At 42.3% G+C, this 18,306-nt stretch overlaps 1 protein-coding gene across 1 annotated transcript in view; it reads right to left on the bottom strand.

Annotated features, from left to right (window-relative positions):
* Nucleotides 1-18,306, bottom strand: part of LOC149336684 (uncharacterized) — a 61,972-nt gene that overhangs the window by 18,414 nt on the left and 25,252 nt on the right. The window contains exons 3-5 of the mRNA XM_089554206.1: nt 16,664-17,083; nt 5,970-6,136; nt 3,615-3,665 (exon numbers count right to left, since the gene is read on the bottom strand). Coding sequence (XP_089410332.1) covers nt 3,615-3,665; nt 5,970-6,136; nt 16,664-17,083 — 638 coding nt within the window. The remainder of the gene's footprint in view (nt 1-3,614; nt 3,666-5,969; nt 6,137-16,663; nt 17,084-18,306) is intronic.

Raw genomic sequence — 18,306 nt, 5'->3', positions numbered from 1 at the left:
TAAGTATGACGAACATAAATTAAATATAGTTCATTCAACTCAAAAGCAGTCGTTACAGAAAAGTCACTCGAAAAGAAAGTAAACATTATAGAAATCACAGTAACTGTGAACCCAACTACAACTACACAATGAAATTTTCGCGCAAAAGTCTTTTCAATGTATTAATAGAAATGGTAAAAGTTTTCCTGTGCGAGAGGACTTCCTTCAGCATGGTACTTCATGTGACAATTATTTACTGATTAAGGGCGCTAGTTTCTGCCGAAAACAGTCCTCCGCTCATGTTCCAACTAATACAAGCTGAACACACCTCCTATCACTCCTCGAATCGACCGACTGAACGCCTCGACCGTACATTGACCGGCATACTCTCCTTTATACGGCTTTCACAAAAGTAAAGTGCCAAAAGAGGTTTGCCTCTAAGCACGGTTGTGGGGCTCCTGTAGGATCCAGGGAAGTTCTAAATTTTCCAGGCCTAACGACAACAGTTCTGGTCTTCAAGGCAGTAGAACTCCAGTGATACATAATGAGCCAAACAGCATGGGACCAGGCGCAGACCCCCTGGGGTCTTTACATTTGCAAAGGCCTGAGCCGACAAAAGCGATTGGGAAATCGCCCCACCTTATGTTACGTTTGCCACTGCGACACCGCTGTCTTTGTACCATTTTATCTTTTGTTCCCCATGCACACTACATTGTCCTAGGGCCTGGACACATCCGTACTGCCTGCTCGCGCATCAACAACACAGTATGCACATGTCACTGCATGCAAGCGGAGCTAGCTCATGCACCAATTTGCCAGCACCCATCTCTCCTCGGAACAAACAAATGAGCAGCTGGTTTATGACTGCCGTCATTGGAAAGTCCACGTCCTTCCAGGCTACCTTGTCCTCCTGTGGTGCCTATCTCACCGGGCCTAAAAAACTATATTCCCGCTACATGGGCTACTCCCGAGTGCTCCTTCAGGTGACTGATATGGCGTATGTAATTGCTCAATTTTCCAACAGTGTTCACCCACCTACACACTAGCTGAGGCGACGCGCTTCCAGCTAAGCACCCGGAATGTGTTGTCACCGGAGGGTCTTGTCACGGTCTATAGGTGCAAGCAGAAAGGATGACAATAGCAGTACATGTACTGGGCGCCCCTTCCTGTTGGCTATTCGGCTACATGAGCCTATATTTTGTAAATAGGTCTTCCATGCGATACTTTGGTCCAATACCTTTCATGCGTAATAGCTCAAAGAGTCTTCCAAAGCAAAACAGGCGAAGCGGCCACGTTTCAATGGAGGCGAAATGCAAAAGGCGCCCGTGTGCTGTGCCATGTCAGTGCAGGTTAAATATCCTCAAATGGTCGAAATTATTCGGGAGCCCTCCACTACATAGGGAACCTCTATTTTCCTTTCTTATTTAACTCCTTCCTTTATCCCTTCCGTTACAGCGCGGTTCGGGTGTCCACCGCGATATATGTAAGACAGTATGCCATTTCGTTTCCTAAAAAAAAAAACAATTTTCATTTTCGAAATAAGGGGGAGGCGGTGCTCAACTAAACTACCGCACCGGATGCAGTTCACCATAGTGACGACCCTGGAGCACAGTCCCGATATATCAAACTTATCATTTGATTTGTTGATTTAGTGACTCAGGCTATGAGGGACGCCGTAGTGAAAAACTCCGGAAATTTCGACCGCCTGGGGTTCTTTAACGTGCACTGAGACCGCACAGTACACGGGCCCCTTGAATTTCGCCTCCATCAAAATTGAGCAGCCGCGTCCGGGATCGAACCCGCGTCTTCCGCGCCAACAGCCGAGCGTCGTAACCACTGAGCCACCGCGGCGGTTGGTACACAGGATATTCAAAGGGATCACGTGTTGGCCAAGTCAGATGCAAGCTCCGTAGTGGATGGGCCATTTCTTTTTTCTCGTAGTCGAGGATCAATGACTGTAGTACACTGACTTACCAATTTAGCCGCCAGTCTTCTCTTGACAAGCCGCTTTGCAACGTTCGAACACTCTCTGACAACGCCCGGCCGTATTATTGTTATTACTGCTCCAACAAAGAGCGCGCCAGAAGAAGTTCGAACGTGGAGTTCAAAAGAAGAAAACTTATGCGGACGCTGCCGACTTGGGAAAACAGTAACACTGACATAAGTTACAGTCGCTGCATTTCGCACCAATGAGCGTGAACATACGCACATACAACGCACTACTTTCGCCGAACACGGAACTACAAGAGTGAGTTTTCGCGCCCGCACCCCCGCACGCCCACACCTTTGACGAAAAAGAGCGGAAGTAGCGAGAAGATTTGAACTTTCCGGTTCCTGTCGCCTAGAGCGCGGCCGGATCGAGCCTCCCATTGGCTGAGGCGCTGTGGTCACGTGTTAGCATGATGGCAATTGCCACCACCCCGTTTCAAAAGGAGCGCTCCTATCCATCCATCCATCCCAACGTTGATCCATCCATCCATCCATCCATCCATCCATCCATCCATCCAGCGCGCGCTGTTTGGCGGGAAGCATGGCGGGAAGCGTTTCGCCAGCTTTGACGTCTACGCGTTGCGGCATACCGACTTGCGGCGACGCCGAGTTTCCGTTACGCTTACGGTTGCTTCAACCGAAGAGGCAGTGGGCAAAGGTTTTTCGTCATTCTGTCCGGAAAAAGCAATGCGGCTTGCCGAAAGGTTTCGCTGCAGGCATAGGATCGGCCGGGAAAACATTGATAATGAGCGGGATCCCCGTCTTTACTGTGTGAATTGCCGTTCTTGAGTTATCAGCCGCATTTTTTTCGGAGGATTTGTTGTGAAGAGCGAGCGACAGCAGTCTTTCTTCGCAGTTAATGCCGTTTGGCATGCTGTAGACGGATTCGTTTGCTCGCGGACTACGAAAGTCGTGCTTCTCGTTGTCTTAGCCCCGCCGTTCACGCTGCTGGCTCTGCTAGGCTCTGCAGGGGCAGTTTAATTCATGTCGCGCGCATTTCGTGGCGTATATATGCCACGAAATGGCCGCGACATGAATTAAACTGCCCCTGCAGAGCCTATCGAGGAACGCGGTTCAGAAGTTGCCACTCAGTCTCCTCCAAGTCATCAAGGCCATTCAGGCTAGAATGGTATTTGCTTGCATGCTCCTAACAAATGGTTAAAGCTTTGTGTCTTAAATTTAATTGCTTGGATATAGTGCCATCAGGTAAATAAAATATTTAAAGTGCTTGGCAGTACGCAGCATGAAAGAACTAAGCCCAAACAGGAGTTTAGTTTGCTATTATAGGTTACATTTTAAGGAGGCTTAATATGCAAGATTACCCAATACTTCAGCTTTGTCAAGAAAGTGCAGTGCAGCTCTCTTCAAGGATTTGTGACAAGGAAATATCAGACTCTGCAAAAAACACATCTAAAACATAATGCTCTCTTGCTTGGAGCAGGTTTATAAATGAAAGTTTAATGACCTGTAGGGCATCAGAATTGCAAAAGTACACAGAGTTAGGGTTACCAAATGCTGCCTACTAATGGCAAACATCCACATCAGAACAGATTCATAAGTTTGCTTTGCATGAGAAACTTTTTGAGAAAGTTTATGATTAAATACGGATTTTTGTGCGTTTTAAATATTAGTGCCCGTGCAGTCACCTGTTGTGGAGTCACCTCCTGGCAGTGGCCAAGATGTTTTGGTGCCTTGCTCTGCACAAGGTATGTGTAACAATGTAACAAATTTACTATCAAATTTCATTTTGTGTCTTTCATTACTTTGCTTTTTTTCTGTTTGCAAGCCAAGGGTGACTCAGCAGGGGCATTTCGTAGACTAACCCTCGGGCTCTCAGCTTTCTTAGCTTCACTGAACGCCAATAGCTTTCAAGACATGCTTAGCAACTCCATGTGACCTAGCTTTGTGCTTTTCTGCATAAGATGGAGGGCGAAAACAGCATGCAGATGCGTAGTCCATCAACAAATGTGGAGCATCAATTAATAATGCCTGGCTGCGTATTGAATAGGCTGCTGTTTGCAGTTACAGTATTATTAATATTTTCAGAACAAACAGGTAAAAAATTGGAGCGTAAGGCATGCATGTACTAAAAAAAAACAAATGTTCATTGATTTGAAATACAGAACCTTGTGAGCGAGGACAGTCGCATTCTGGAGGTGTTTGTGCGCCCATTTTTATGGCTTTATTGTTGCTTTTCCAGATACCTCTCTCCTCGTCCTGCGAGAGTTGTGTGTTCTCAAGAAGGAAGTCAGGGGTATAAAGAGAATGCTTTCTGTGAAAGAAGTGCACCAGGGCTGCGCAGACAACATCATTGCCATGCTGCCTTTAAAAACTGAACAGGATGTCGTTGAGATTGAAAAAAAGCTGGAGGCGAGCCAGGCACTGTGTACTGAGATGGTATAATTAAACTCATTTGCTTAAACATTTTTTGCATGCAGGTAACATCAGTTAATTGAGCTGCACATGAGTTTTAGATTTTAGTGGATAGTGTTAAACTTCGTCTCGGAAGTTGTGTGCAGTGGAGTGGAAACAAGCTCAAGACAGATTTCTTGCCTCTTAAGTTGACTCGTGAGCACATGAGAAGAGTATGCTCAAAGATGCCATCTTGTGTTTGCACCTTCCACTCCACTGCAATTAAGATGAAAATAATTGAGTTGTAATGTTTGGCAGCAGCAACCATACCTAACCTCATTTACCTAGAAATGTGAATTCAATACCTTGTGCTTCATTAAAAATAATGCAAGCAGTGCTTAGTCTTGCATATTTCATCTGTGCATTAGTTTTCTTTTTGGTTGTTGTTGAGGCAGCTTTACTTTCCCTTGTTATTTAATCCATTTGGATGCTTTAGATACCTGTATGAGGAATTTTTTTTAGTGACAGGTACACAGCTGTGGTTACTTCGAAAAATGGATGTTTTTCTGGCTTACCGGGTTCTTTATGCAGGTCAGTCAGCTTGCCAGTACTGGCGGAAACAGCCCGCATTCAGCGACAGCGCGCATACTGGCACGGCTTTTGACAAATGAACTTGGCCATAAATTCAGCCTCTACGGCCAAAAGGGGAAAAAAGCATTTGCCGACCTGCGCCTTTTTGTTGTTGTTCAAAGTGAGTCCTTAGCCTCTTTCTTTAGTGAAATAATAATGTTAAACTGTATATTTAGTGCGTCATGGGGCAAACAAGGTAACATGGCTCTCTGCTAATGGGAGCCTTAAGGTGGACGAATTGCTATGTAAATTGGCTTCTTCTGGGTTTGATTTTTTTTAACTCCGGTGAATGCTGTATGGGGCTTAGTTTCACTAAATTAAGCAAAAAGGGATAACCAGGAAAGATCCACCTTTATCTTTATTTTTGAAGCATACGACCGGTATGCCTTAAATTCTCATCTGGTGGAATGTTATAATTGACTTTTTTAATGCAAAATAAATTGATTCGAGATTATGGTGGGTGAATGGTGAAGTGTTAGTAGTGAAGGAGTAATAATACTCAGATTAGAAAAATGAACTGAGGTATTGTCAGTAATAGTGAATATTAGAAGTGAAGTCAGCCATTTCAACTAGTAAGCTTATAAACTAAAATGGAGTAGCTTTTAAATTTGCACATTCAGTCGCCACAGTCTGGGAGATTTTTGTACTGTCGTCCACGCACCTGTTGCATGCACTTGAGCCACGCACTAGAGAGTACAATGCTGTCAGTTATGAGTGGTGTAGAGAACACAATTTTGTGCATAGATGTTTGCAATGATTTTAACTAGTTTCTCAGTGTCTGAAAAAATAATATGCTAAGACAGTGATGAATAATGCTCAATAGAGCTTGTTGATCCAGCACTCTAGACAAGTATGTGGGTGACTATATTTTAGGCGTATTTAATTTTTGGTGTAATAGATGTATTTAATTCTTGCGTTTCCAAGACCACCTTGTAGTCGTTGCAGCACACTAAACTTGGGCTCTCCATGTAGAATATAGGCGTCTAAAGAGAATGCATGTCATTTAGCAGCAGACTGACCCAGTCCCACGCTGCTTGTCACACTCCTGGTTGTGTCGGACTGCAGCAGAGCTGGGTCATGGTCGTCATCGCTAGAGATGAGCTGCAGACCAGGCTGCATGGCATGCTCCCATGTGACATGAGTGTGCCTTCGTGTGTCCAAGGCTGTGTGCTTAATACTGCCACACCTGTATCATCATCATCATCAGCCTGACTACACCCACTGCAGGGCAAAGGCCTCTCCCATGTCTCTCCAATTAACCCTGTCCTTTGTCAGTTGCTGCCACTGTATCCCCACAAACTTCTTAATCTCGTCCGCCCACCTAACTTTCTGCCGTCCCCTGCTACGTTTGCTTTCTCTTGGAACCCAATCCGTTACCCTTAAGGACCAGCGGTTATCTTGCCTTCGCATTACATGCCCTGCCCAAGCCCATTTCTTCCTCTTGATTTCAAGTAAGATGTCATTAACCCGCGTTTGTTCCCTCACCCACTCCGCCCTCTTCCGATCTCTTAACGTTACACCTATCATTTTCCTTTCCATAGCTCGCTGCTTTGTTCTTAACTTAAGCTGAACCCTCTTTGTTAGCTTCCACGTTTCTGCCCCATAGGTGAGTACCGGTAGGATACAGCTGTTATATACTTTTCTCTTCAGGGATATTGGTAAGCTACCATTCATGATCTGAGAGAATCTGCCATATGCGCTCCACCCCATTCTTATTCTTCTAGTTATTTCCCTCTCATGATCCGGATCTGCGGTCACTACCAGCCCTAAGTAGACATATTCTCTTACTACTTCCAGCACCTCGCTACCAATTGCGAACTGCTGTTCTCTTGCTAGGCTGTATACAGCCTGATTTCCTTTTGTTCAACAATCACAATAGTACTAGAATATATGAAAATTCATACAGCTATATAGCCAGCCATGACTGTGGCAAGGTACCAAATCATTGATTAAAAAGTAATGAAAATTTGTTTTAACTGAACATTTATTACCTTGAAAGTGTGGAGGAATCTGTAATATGAACTGCAGTGTAATAATAAGGCTTCCCTTAACTGAGCCTAATTTGATTTCCAGTTCACTTCTTGTTCAGAATATTAAATCGACTGCACTTTTAAAAAAATTGTTGCAGGTATTTGCTGACATGACATGAGAAATGGTTAAACCAAGTTGTAACTTGAGAAAAGTAGCTTTTACCAGAAGTGGGGAAAAGTAAACCACAAAGTGCTCGAGAGGAGTCTGATGCCATGTTTCTGATTCACGGTGAAGGCTACTTTTATCCGCATTAGGAGCAAATTTAATAATTTCTCGTATTCCTTTTAAGTATGACATGCACTGTAATGTATTTCTAAAAATGTCCACAATTTACTGTTTATCTGCAGAAGCAGCAAGCCAGATGCAAAGCATGTCACAAGCGACATTAAAAGATTTACAAGATGGTGTAATGGCATGGGTGAAAAATTGTTCAGCTCGTGTCAAGACTGCAGCCAAAAGGTACGAAAACTTTCTACTTTTTTATTTTATTTTTATTTTCTGGTCTAACTGCTTTTGACATTCATCTGCTTTTTTTTATTGTATATGCTCTTTTTGCTTGGGCTTAGGCCTACAGTATTCAGTAGAGAAATAAATACTGCAGCTTCCCTAGCAGACTTATTCCATAGGGGGCATGCTATGCTCTCTTGTCAGTGTTCCTAATGGGTATTCCTCACCTCCCCTGGTAGGCAAAATTATCAATTTTGGTGCCTTCTGAAAAAAATTTCTGGCTACACGCCTGAGAAAGGATGGATGCAGTGCTACCGTTTTCTGCAGCTGTAACTTTTATGCCCGTTAAGTGCCATAGTTTTTGTTCAGTGGCAGCAGGTGGCAAATCCAGCATGAAATATTGTGCTCATTCGTCCGAAAAAGGTGGCTGCCATTGTGGACCTCTGCTTGTGGAGCTTAAATGGCATTCGGGGTTAAAAGAGCACTCTTCTCTATTCTGTGTGGGTTAGCAGCTTTGGTTGCTTGTTAGTTGCTCTGCGTTTGTTGTGTGTACCTTCACGTCCTTGTTTTTGTGTGTGCAGTATACTTTGAAGATATGCCTGACCGACTCTCCCAACAACGTACCGTTTTAAATTAGTTGCTTCGGAGTGACTGTTTTGTGAAGTGTAATGGGTATAAATCATGATGCTGTCAGCTGTAGTCTTTCTCCATCTCACTGCATGCTGTAGCGTTCAGAAATGGGCTTGTCCTTGAGCTCAGTGGCTGTAGTTATGCTGATCATGAATTTCATTATGAATGGCCAGAACACTAATCTAGCACTGCAATTCTCAACACCTCTACAGGACTACATCAGGAGGTCCCTCCCCTCTATCGAGCCCCTGATCTGGATGCTGCGTGTGAGGACCCATGTACTGAAAGCTGAAGACCTTTTCTTTTTTTAAGCATGTCGCTTTAGTGGGGGAATGTCTTCCTAGCCACATAACGTTGTACTGATTAGAACAGCTCTAGACAGAGCTGCTTTTCTCTCTGTGCAACCTCACCAGCAAGTTCCTCCCCTGTGTCTCGAACCCCTGTCCTGAAAGGTGCAGATTTTTTTTTTCCAAGCTGTTCTAGTCATGTTAAGTGTTAACAAATGCTGCTTTGCTTTCTTTTGTTTTTAGTTGTTGCCTTAGTGCTTGAATCAGTTCCTGGCTACACCTGTGATACTGATGTAGAACAGTTCTAGGCGTAGCCGTTTTTCTTTTTGTCCTGTTTTTATGCAACTGCATCAGCAGGTGCCTCCCCTGCATGGAGCCCCTGTCCTGAAAGGTGCAGATTTTTTTTTTTGCAAACTGGTCTGGTCATGTTAAGGGTTAACAAATGTTTCTTTGCTGACTTTTTCTTTTTAGTCTTGCCTTAGTGGAGAATGGCTTCCTGCATACATTCTCTGATACTGATGTGGAAAAACAGCTCTAGGCATAAATGTATGTTTATCATGCCATCCATTTTAGTGAAATTGAGTTTTGCCAAGCCATTGCCAGCATCTATATATATAGCTGTTGCTAATTGCACAAGTGCTGGAATGGGTCTATGCTCATTTGATCTGTGTATTTGAACCTGTCCATTGGACAAAATGTGATTCTGTAAGAATACCTCCAAGCGTAACTTATACAATGCCTTCGTTTCTTGCGGGAAGTGTTTGTCAAGCCATTTCTAATGTTTTCTGATTTGATGTGAACTTGCTCTTGTTTTTGCCTGTAAGCTCCTGTAAGCAAATCTCGCTTTGCAGTCTCTTTTTATTGCGCAGACGGTTTTTAAGCCCTAGCAAGGTCTTGGCAAATTAACCTGTGCCTTGAAAGCATCTTGTGAGTGTAACATTATGTCATATGTGCACTGAAATACATGTGCACTTTACTATTGTATACATTCTTGACTTGTATTATTCTGCAGTCTGAGTAAATGGGCCCCTGTGCTATTTAATACTCTGCATAGCAGTTTGTGCTGTATAGTTGTAAGCTGAAGTGCAGCTCTGTTGTAACAGCTAGGTTGCTACCGTATCTTTTTTAATACTAATATGACAGGTTACTCAAGTTTTAATAAATATAAGAACTTATGTGTTTGCAGTATTGTGCAAGTGCACAACTGTATATGATATAAGGTCTGTTCTTGTTTTCTTAAAGTTGTGAAATAAAACTTTATTCTGCTGAAAGCGTGACTACAACTCATTTTTCATTTAAGTACCTTGCTTCCTTTCTTTTGGGCGGGGAGGGGGTAGGGGGCACTTTTTTTTACAAAATGTAGAGCAGCTCTTGCATGGTGCTTTAAACTTCTTAACTGGTGTGCAAGTATCTATTTGGAAAAGTATAGATGACGTTATAAAACATCTTGTTGAGATCTTGAGCAACGTCTTGTATTCCAAAATTTGCAGTGTTATAGGAGAGCTACAAAATGTTATTAGAAGTCCTCCCTAGACCTTGAATGTCTCACAGAATGCCTTATATTTCTAAATGTAGCTGTTTAAAGAATAATAATAAATGTTATAAAAGACATGTTGTGGGCAGCTTGCACAACGTCTTCTATCCCAAAATTTGTGGTGCATTAGCCCTGCTACAGGAAAGCTACAAGATCTTTCAAGATGTCCTTGCTAGAAACATAAGACGTTCGTAAGATTTTCCAGAGGATGCTCTTAAGACGTCTGTAGAGGTTTTTATTCTGTCGGCAAGATGTCTCGCTTATCTTGCGAAGACGTATATAAGATCTCAAAAAGATGTTACTGTGTTCAGTGGGGTATGTTCTTCTAAAAACATTTTCTCTTTAAATCTATCGGGTGTTCTTCCAGCATTATGCAGTGCAGTTCCAGGCAGCCATTGTGCAATTGTGCATTGTTAAGTCTGCCAGTTTGGGGATAAGCTCTTCGCTGAAGGGATCAATGTTTTTAGAGTTATGTGCCAGATTTTAGGAGTCAATGACTAAATAAACCTGGCTTTCTACACGTGAACTCGAAACAGCAGCATTTGGGAAACCCACTGGCCAGGCCTGATGTGTTGGCTGTGTAATAATTTTCTGTTGGACCCAGAGCTTGCCTTTATGTAATGAGACATGGGAAGGACTTTTTTTTCCATTCTTGCTGTTGTATCCATGAATTGACCTAAAAGTGTGGCCTGGTGCATTTTTTTTTGCAGATGCGGTGTGATGTAAATGGAAATCCTAATTCTGTGCCTGATTTTGCATTGCCTGTATTCGCGACATTGCAAAGTTAATGCAGTGTTTTTCTTTCCCCAACCATTCATAATTTTCTGCTCGCAATTATACTGTCAGAACATTTTTCACCATTTTTTACTGTGCTTGGTTCTTGTTTCTTGCATGCTAAACTGCAATAAAGTTTGGCTGACACTTTTTTGTTTTAGTCGTAAGAGTTGTACCACATTCCGAATGACATTCGATCTGCAGCTTTGTTCTGCACATATCAGACAAAATATTATAGCTCCAGCGCTTCATTCTCTGCTGCCTGAGAGTGATTTGGAAATCTGTTACTAATGTGGGGTTTTGAATGCATTAAATGAATCTCGGGTAACTTTCTCATTGGTTGTATTAAGATGTTGGGTCTAACTTTAAAAAATTGATTTTGTACCATCCCCATACTCTGTTGTGTGTATTGTGTCACATAGATGGAGAATTGAATAAACTCCCTTCAGTGTGACCATCTACAACTTGTCTTGACTGATCTATCTATGTGAATAAAGTGTGTGGCAAAATTATCTGCATGCAGCAGTATGGCTCACTGGGCATTATTTTCGCTGTAACTGCAATACTGAGGAGAGCATGAGTGCAGCTATAGGGTTGATTAGGAAGACATATTTCTGGGTGAGACCCTATAGTCTGTGTTGTAAACAAAAAGAGTAAGAATTGTGATTTATTAATTCATGTTATGACTGTAATGAAAAAAAGAAAGGTGTAGCAGTATTGTGACACTGTCATAGATGATGTTCGCTTTGTTAGTCTAATAGTTTTCTTGATAGTGTTCACAGAGAATCCTGTAAGCAAAGCTGTGTTGAGGGATCACCCAATTAGACTGGGCGATCCCTGTCTTGAAATGGTACATTGTATTTATTTGAAGCCATTCTGGTAGAAATACAGAGTGATCACTGCCTTTCATTTTTAATTTTCAACAGCGCTGTACGCAATGCATCTCATGAGAGCATACTTCAATGTTTCATATCCTGTTGATGTCCGCTGCTTGTACTTTAGTGGTAGAAATAAAGCTGCAGCACTTGCTGACCGATTTCTCTTTATCCTATTTTGAACAGTTTTCTTTTTGCCATTTCATCTTGTATTTTTCTCAGCGATATTTCATTGACAATTTGAACTTATTTGCATAAGCGAGCCTTTGCTGCAGGCAAAATTTCCAATTATGTCACTTATGTGGTTGTGCAGTTTTTGTCACAGAAGTTTCTGAATGAATCCTACAGTCACAGCTTTTATTGCAGGCCACTTCTCTTTGTTGTTGACTTTTCTGCAATGAATGGACTAATTTTGTGTGATCGTAGATATAACAGCATCATGAGAGTTCGAAGTAACATTTGTGTTATTTCAAAGGATTAAATTACTTCCAAAAACCTAATTATCACACCTTTCCTTCCGATGTGCTGTACACTGATGTACATAATTCAGAGGCAAAAAAGCGGGGTTCACACAATCGAAGAAGAAGCTGAAGTGATCTGGAAGGAAGGAGTTGGTTCAGTGACTGCATGGTTGGGAGTATCACCGTGATATTGTGTGTCTATTACAGTTGGCTGCTAACCTGTCCAACATGCACCATGCAGTAGCTGCCCTTTCCATTTGATGGGCCTATTTCTGGCGACTAATGCATCCAGCTGGAAGCCATTGCGTCAGTGAATTGCAAGAGTGACCACACAAAGGCTCAAATACTTCCTGCCAAGCTTGGCAAATATACTGAAATTTTGCAAAACTTGCCAGCACAATGCGACTGAAACATATTCAAGGCATGGCACTGCTGACTGAGCTGTCACTTTTCAGACTTCAATCTCACTGATCACTTTGGCCTCCTCTTCTACTGTATTGTTCTGTCTAGCGTCTCATTTTTGTAGAGGTTGTCGGCGTGAGCGGGTGAAACATACATAAGAACGCGAGGCCAGCAAGTGCCGCCGCAGAAGCACAGCCGCGCTAGATAGAAATAACGGGGACACACGCGACGCTGGTTCTGGGAGGGACTGGGGTATCTATCCAGGGTATCTGGGGAAAAACTGCAGAACTGGCCATGGCTGATCACTCTGGAAATCAAGTAAGCTGATTTAAGCTAAGCCAGGCCAAATTCGTCCCGCGCAAGTCTTTGACGAAGTCGATCTCTGGATTGCGGCGGGGTAAGCTGCTGATATTCGTTTTAGACCGAAAGCTCTACTACTCCCATACAAAGCTGAAGGTCGTGTGGCTGTGAAGTTTGACCAAACCAGGAGGAGCGGACGGTTGGCTCCGACGTCATGCCACGTGATTCGCCACACCTCGCCCCAGCTGTGCGCGTTGAGCCAACACTCACTCATCCCGCAACTATATCGAATCACGTGACTCGCTGTGCTTCGCCACAGTTGCGTATACGGAGCTGACAGCACTCCCACAACTGCATGCGGCATGTGCTTACCTTCAACGGACCCAAGGATGAGCAACATGCTGCAACTTCGACGATGTGTAGTTGCTGTCAATTAACGGGAAGCACGAGTTTAACAATGGAGTCAGATTGGATTACCATGCTTAGCAGAGCATTCACTCGTCTTAATTACTAACCCCTAAAACCAGGAAACGCCAATAAAGTGTCGTTATTGCACCCAAAGGCGAACCCGCTCAAGACCACCTCTGTGCTACTGTATGAAATTATACTTTCGTTAAGTTGTTTCCTTCTTCATCCAATGTTATCCGACATCCCGATCTCCAGCTGTGCGATCATTTTGCAATGGATCCCACCATGTTCGACTTACAAGGCATCATACCGATTATCGATTTCAAACTAACATCTTCTAGCAGAATTGATGGTATAAATGGCAAATTTATATGGAATGTAAAGAGTGTAGTTCTGCCATCATGAAATGCATATTCTTACTATCGTATCATCATGGTGTACTACTGAAGACTGGAAGACATCTGTGGTCATACCAGTACATAGAGCCGGAGATAATCTGAATTCATCCAACCATTGACCCATATCTTTGAGATCAATAGCATGCAAAATAATGGCAGATATATTTACACATCTTGTTAATATTCTGGAGCATAACAATTTCTTCTCTCTAATAGAGCTTGGCTTCCGAAAGTTTTTCTCTTGTGACATTCAACTACTTTCCTTCATAGCCCGAGTTGCTTTGGGATGTTAAATACCCAGAAACCATAAACCCTAAACTTTCCTTCACTTACGACTTGCACTTTATTTGGACACTGCTTTTTCATCTTTACTGCGTATTTCACGACTTTGCTAAAGCATTCAATAAAGTTAATAACTCACTGGTAATACATAAACTAAGTGTGCTGAGCAATGACTCTGCAGTTCTTAACTAGATCTGTGGATTTCCTTCTTCTCGTGTTGAATTTGTCAGCATTAATGACGCCGATTCCTCTACCGTACCACATGGTTATGGGGTTTTTCAAAGATCAGTACTTGGCTCCCTTACCGTTTTTTTATCTTCTATATTGCTGTGAATTGCTGTTCCCTCTGTAATGTACTCTGTATCCTGAGAGTAACATGAATAAATATCTCTTGCCCAGGAGCATGCCTTGAGGAGGGGGGAGGGTGAATGAAAAAAGAGAGGGTGCTAACTCCCCCCCCCCCCCCCCTCCTGCAGGTTAAAAACTTGGTGCCTATGCTTCCTTATACTGGTTTGATTGGACCTAAAATCGAATGCACCTCAGCAATATGGGACCCAGAGAAATCCTATATCATAGATATCGAATCCCTGCAAAATCGTGATGATCTTTTCATTTCTTCAAATTGCTCAAGTTTCAGTGGTGTCATGGTGTTAAAAGCACAGGCTGGATGAGATCACTGCTCTCACTGTCACCAGCTTGTTCGCGTAACACTTTTTCAGAGTAATTTATCATAGTTAATTGCTTCACAATCATTTCTTTCACTCACCCTAAGCAGTCCTTCCATTCACGCTGTGACCAATCTTTCAAGACCAAGCACACCATATGCCACACAAAAACATCTGCCAAATATTCCTACCTAAAACCATTATTGACTGGAATCGGCTGTCGTTTAATATCGCAACTAAAATGAATGCAACAATATTTCAAGGGCTTTAAAAAAGTAAGAGCCATGCAGTTTTCCAGGTACTTTTCGTCTGCTTACCGTCTGTGTTTATAATTTTCATTTTTTGTATTTATGTTGCTTTCTTTGATATGTCCACATTTTATGTTGTATTTCTGCCACATTCTGATATCTGCAGCCTATCCATCTCTTTGTTCTTCTAGCTTTCGTTATTGTTTTCTTTGCCATGTTGCTGTAATTGCAAGTTTACACTGCATCCTGGTACTTCTCCGCTTTCGACACCCTTCATGTAATTCCCTCATAGTGAGGGCGTTTAGGGGTTTTTGTGATACAAATAAAACAAGCAAGAATGAAAGAAGTTTTTTTTCGGCAAAATCTGTCATTTTTTGACCTATGTGTTCCCTTAACGACCAACTGCTCTGATAATGTCTGTGTGTCTAATCTCATAAAGAATGAAGTGTGTTCCACATATTCGTATTTTGCCCAATTGCTGAAAGCGACACATGGTGTAATGCTCAATATATTTTGGCACAGTAGGCAAACCATGCACATTTCTGGGTTTAGGGCTGCCCAAGCCCCTGTCAACTGAGCAATCTATCTAATAAATGCAATTACGCTCTGTACACCATGACATTTACTGCTGAAACACTACATGGTAAGGCACACTGCAATATGCAAATGGTTGCTAAGCAGCTCGTCTCTTATATGAAAATCTGTAATTCAAGTCACCACAGATAACAAGGGTGCAGTCCATACTTTTAACGTAGGGACACATACAGAGCAGATGGGAATTACTATTGTACTACAAAGAAGTTACCGACTGACATAATGCCTGGACATAAACAATACCTGACACTCTCTTGGTCCTTTTATGCATCTATAACTGCACAAATCTGAAAGGTATCAACTGGGCAACATTTCTGTCCCTCATTGGAAGTGTTGCAATTATAAATTTTACTTAAAATCATGGCAAACCTACCAGCACGAAAAACAGGAACATGATGGGGACAGCACTTGTATTATCTCCTTTCACGACTATGTCATTCACGCAGGCATATTCATTATGACACCACACGAACTTGCTCAAGCTTCTACCCTTTTACTTGAAGCTTGGCCACTCTCCTGTACACCAAAATTAGACAATGTTATTCAGGGGGTAGCATTAGATGAAATAACAATGCAACAACTGCATTCTCGATAATGTGAGAACATTTCAGCAAGACTGTAGTTTTATTTTAACCAGGAAAGAACACATAGCACAAATAACAAACACAAGATTCGTATATGTTGCAAAGCATCTTACAGACAAAATATTTCAAAATGTAACTCAAACATTAAAGGAACAGTGTCTTTCTTTCACTGTAGCTTGAAACTTTGCACAAAGGTAATGTATCATCTCAAGACAAAAATTTGCTACATGTTTGCACCTACCCAACACATATTTTAATGTTCCAAAGCCCTAATAGCAATACCACTCTTGAATGCAAAAAAAATTCTTATCATGTCTCATGTGCAAATTAAACACAAATCAACATTCAAAGTGCATACAATAGTCTGTTCTGGTTTTCTTAGGCAGCCTAGAATATGCTTTGCTACAAGAAACACACAAGAATTGGGTTGCACACAGCACCTCTATAGTAAGTAAAATGAAATTTTACTACACAACCACACTTATCTGTGACTAATCATTTTCCTCATGCCATTCCAATTTTTATGAGCACAGAGCCAGAGAAATCAAACATGCTCCTTGTCAATATGGCAGACCATAACACAGCACAGTCTTTGTTAGAAGGCACGTTGATGGACAAACTTCACTTTAGGTCACCAGTGAAAGCTTGCAAAATAACAAGCTAGGGCTTTATAAAATAGTGGACATTTTTGCATGGCTATGCTGCTCATGATACTTGCTACCTACACGCTAACGTTTGCAAGCAAAAGTGAGGAAGGAGCAGTTTTCAATTCTAGTGTTTTTTTTGCACGTGCCTCTTTAGGTCCGGCCTCCTTGCGAAGACCATGGGACACAGCTGGCATTGGTGCGGCTTCTCGCCTGTGTGGGTGCGAAGGTGGTCTACCAGTGCAGACTTCACTTTGAAACTCTTGATGCAATGGGTGCACTTGTATGGTCTCTCTCCTGTGTGGGTGCGAAGGTGGCGTACCAGCTGGCTATGCTGTGTGAAGACCTGGGGACAATAAGTGCAAGTGAACGGTTTCTCACCTGTGTGAGTACGGAGGTGCGCAATCAGGGTTCCCTTCTGCGTGAATCCTTGGCTGCAATGCGTGCATTTGTGTGGCTTCTCGCCTGTGTGGGTGTAAATGTGGGCTACCAGGTTCGCCTTCACTGTGAAGCTATTGCCGCAACGTCTGCATTCAAAGGGCCGCTCCCCAGTGTGTCTCCGCTGGTGGCTCTTGAAGTTTGTGGTGACAGTTGTAGCATAACCACAATCTTGGCACAGGAACTGTCGCCTTCCTCCCGATTTTTCTTGTGTTGGTGACCTGGATTTGCCATCAGTGACTGAGCCTGCACAAAGAAAAAAAAAGTTTACCAGAATGCGAGGGATATGCCTTCCTCCATAGTTCTACACTGGTGCCACCTTCAAGAAGGAGAAATAAATGACAAAGGTGCCTCTAATCAGTCACTCTTATGTTGTTGACACATTGGGTGCCAAAGTCAGCAAGTCAAACTTAAATAAAGCTTAGACCTGACAAAAAACATTCTTCCTTTCCTAGCTTACACGCAGATAACATGCAGCATACAGAAGGTCAGTAACAGCGTGCCACTACAAAAGTGGTTGCATATATAAAGAGCTACAAATATTCTGAGCCTCTGTATGACTTTAGTGCCGTTTGTCCTTTGTATTTTCTCTAATTTGAGCTCACAAAAAAAAAAGGTAAAAATATGAAAAACATCCACCAGATGAATTTTCATGGAGCAAGGGGACCACTCTGATTTTCCAACCATTACATTTTTCGGAGATCAACTTTAAGGTGCAAATATCAAACTACACGCCACTTGCATGACTTAAAAAAAACTACGAGACCCATATAATCAGCTCGAAAAACAGCAAAAACTTGGCAAAGAATTGAAGATGAGAAATAATACAGAACTGCACACAAAATAAATTTATCACAAAGTTTAAAGCAGTTCTAATAATCATGGTTGTTTACACGTAAGACCATGTGCAGAAGGCTGCCTCAATATCACACTTCACATCTGTGCAAGAAAATTTGATTCCATGAGATTCAACGGCAAAGCACGGCATAGCACGATGTCTGAACAGCGGCATATATTATAGGGCTTCCCGACACAATCACACCCCTCAGTGCTCATAAGCCAGATTTTGGGGACACCTGGTTAACCATATTTGTCGTCCAAACTATTTAGAATGCAACACCACGGTACTGGAGATATATAGAACGGAAAAAAAAAATGGACAACTCAAGGTGTGCCCTGTGTCGGGCTTTTTTCTTGCTCATTTTATTGTTTTAAATCCACAGATTGGATATATTCAGTATATCATTGCTCAAAACTCATCAAAGAAATAAGACCACCAAAGCTTAGACAATCTCAGACATGCACCCTAAAAACATGACATGCACATGACAAGTGTGGTTTCAACGCTGCAGCA

The sequence above is a fragment of the Amblyomma mixtum genome, chromosome 7 (assembly GCF_055824585.1).
Source record: "Amblyomma mixtum isolate Tamu chromosome 7, ASM5582458v1, whole genome shotgun sequence".
NCBI classification, from domain to species: domain Eukaryota; kingdom Metazoa; phylum Arthropoda; class Arachnida; order Ixodida; family Ixodidae; genus Amblyomma; species Amblyomma mixtum.
The sequence above is the reverse complement of the archived record's forward strand: the minus strand, read 5'-3'. Positions and strand labels throughout refer to the sequence as shown.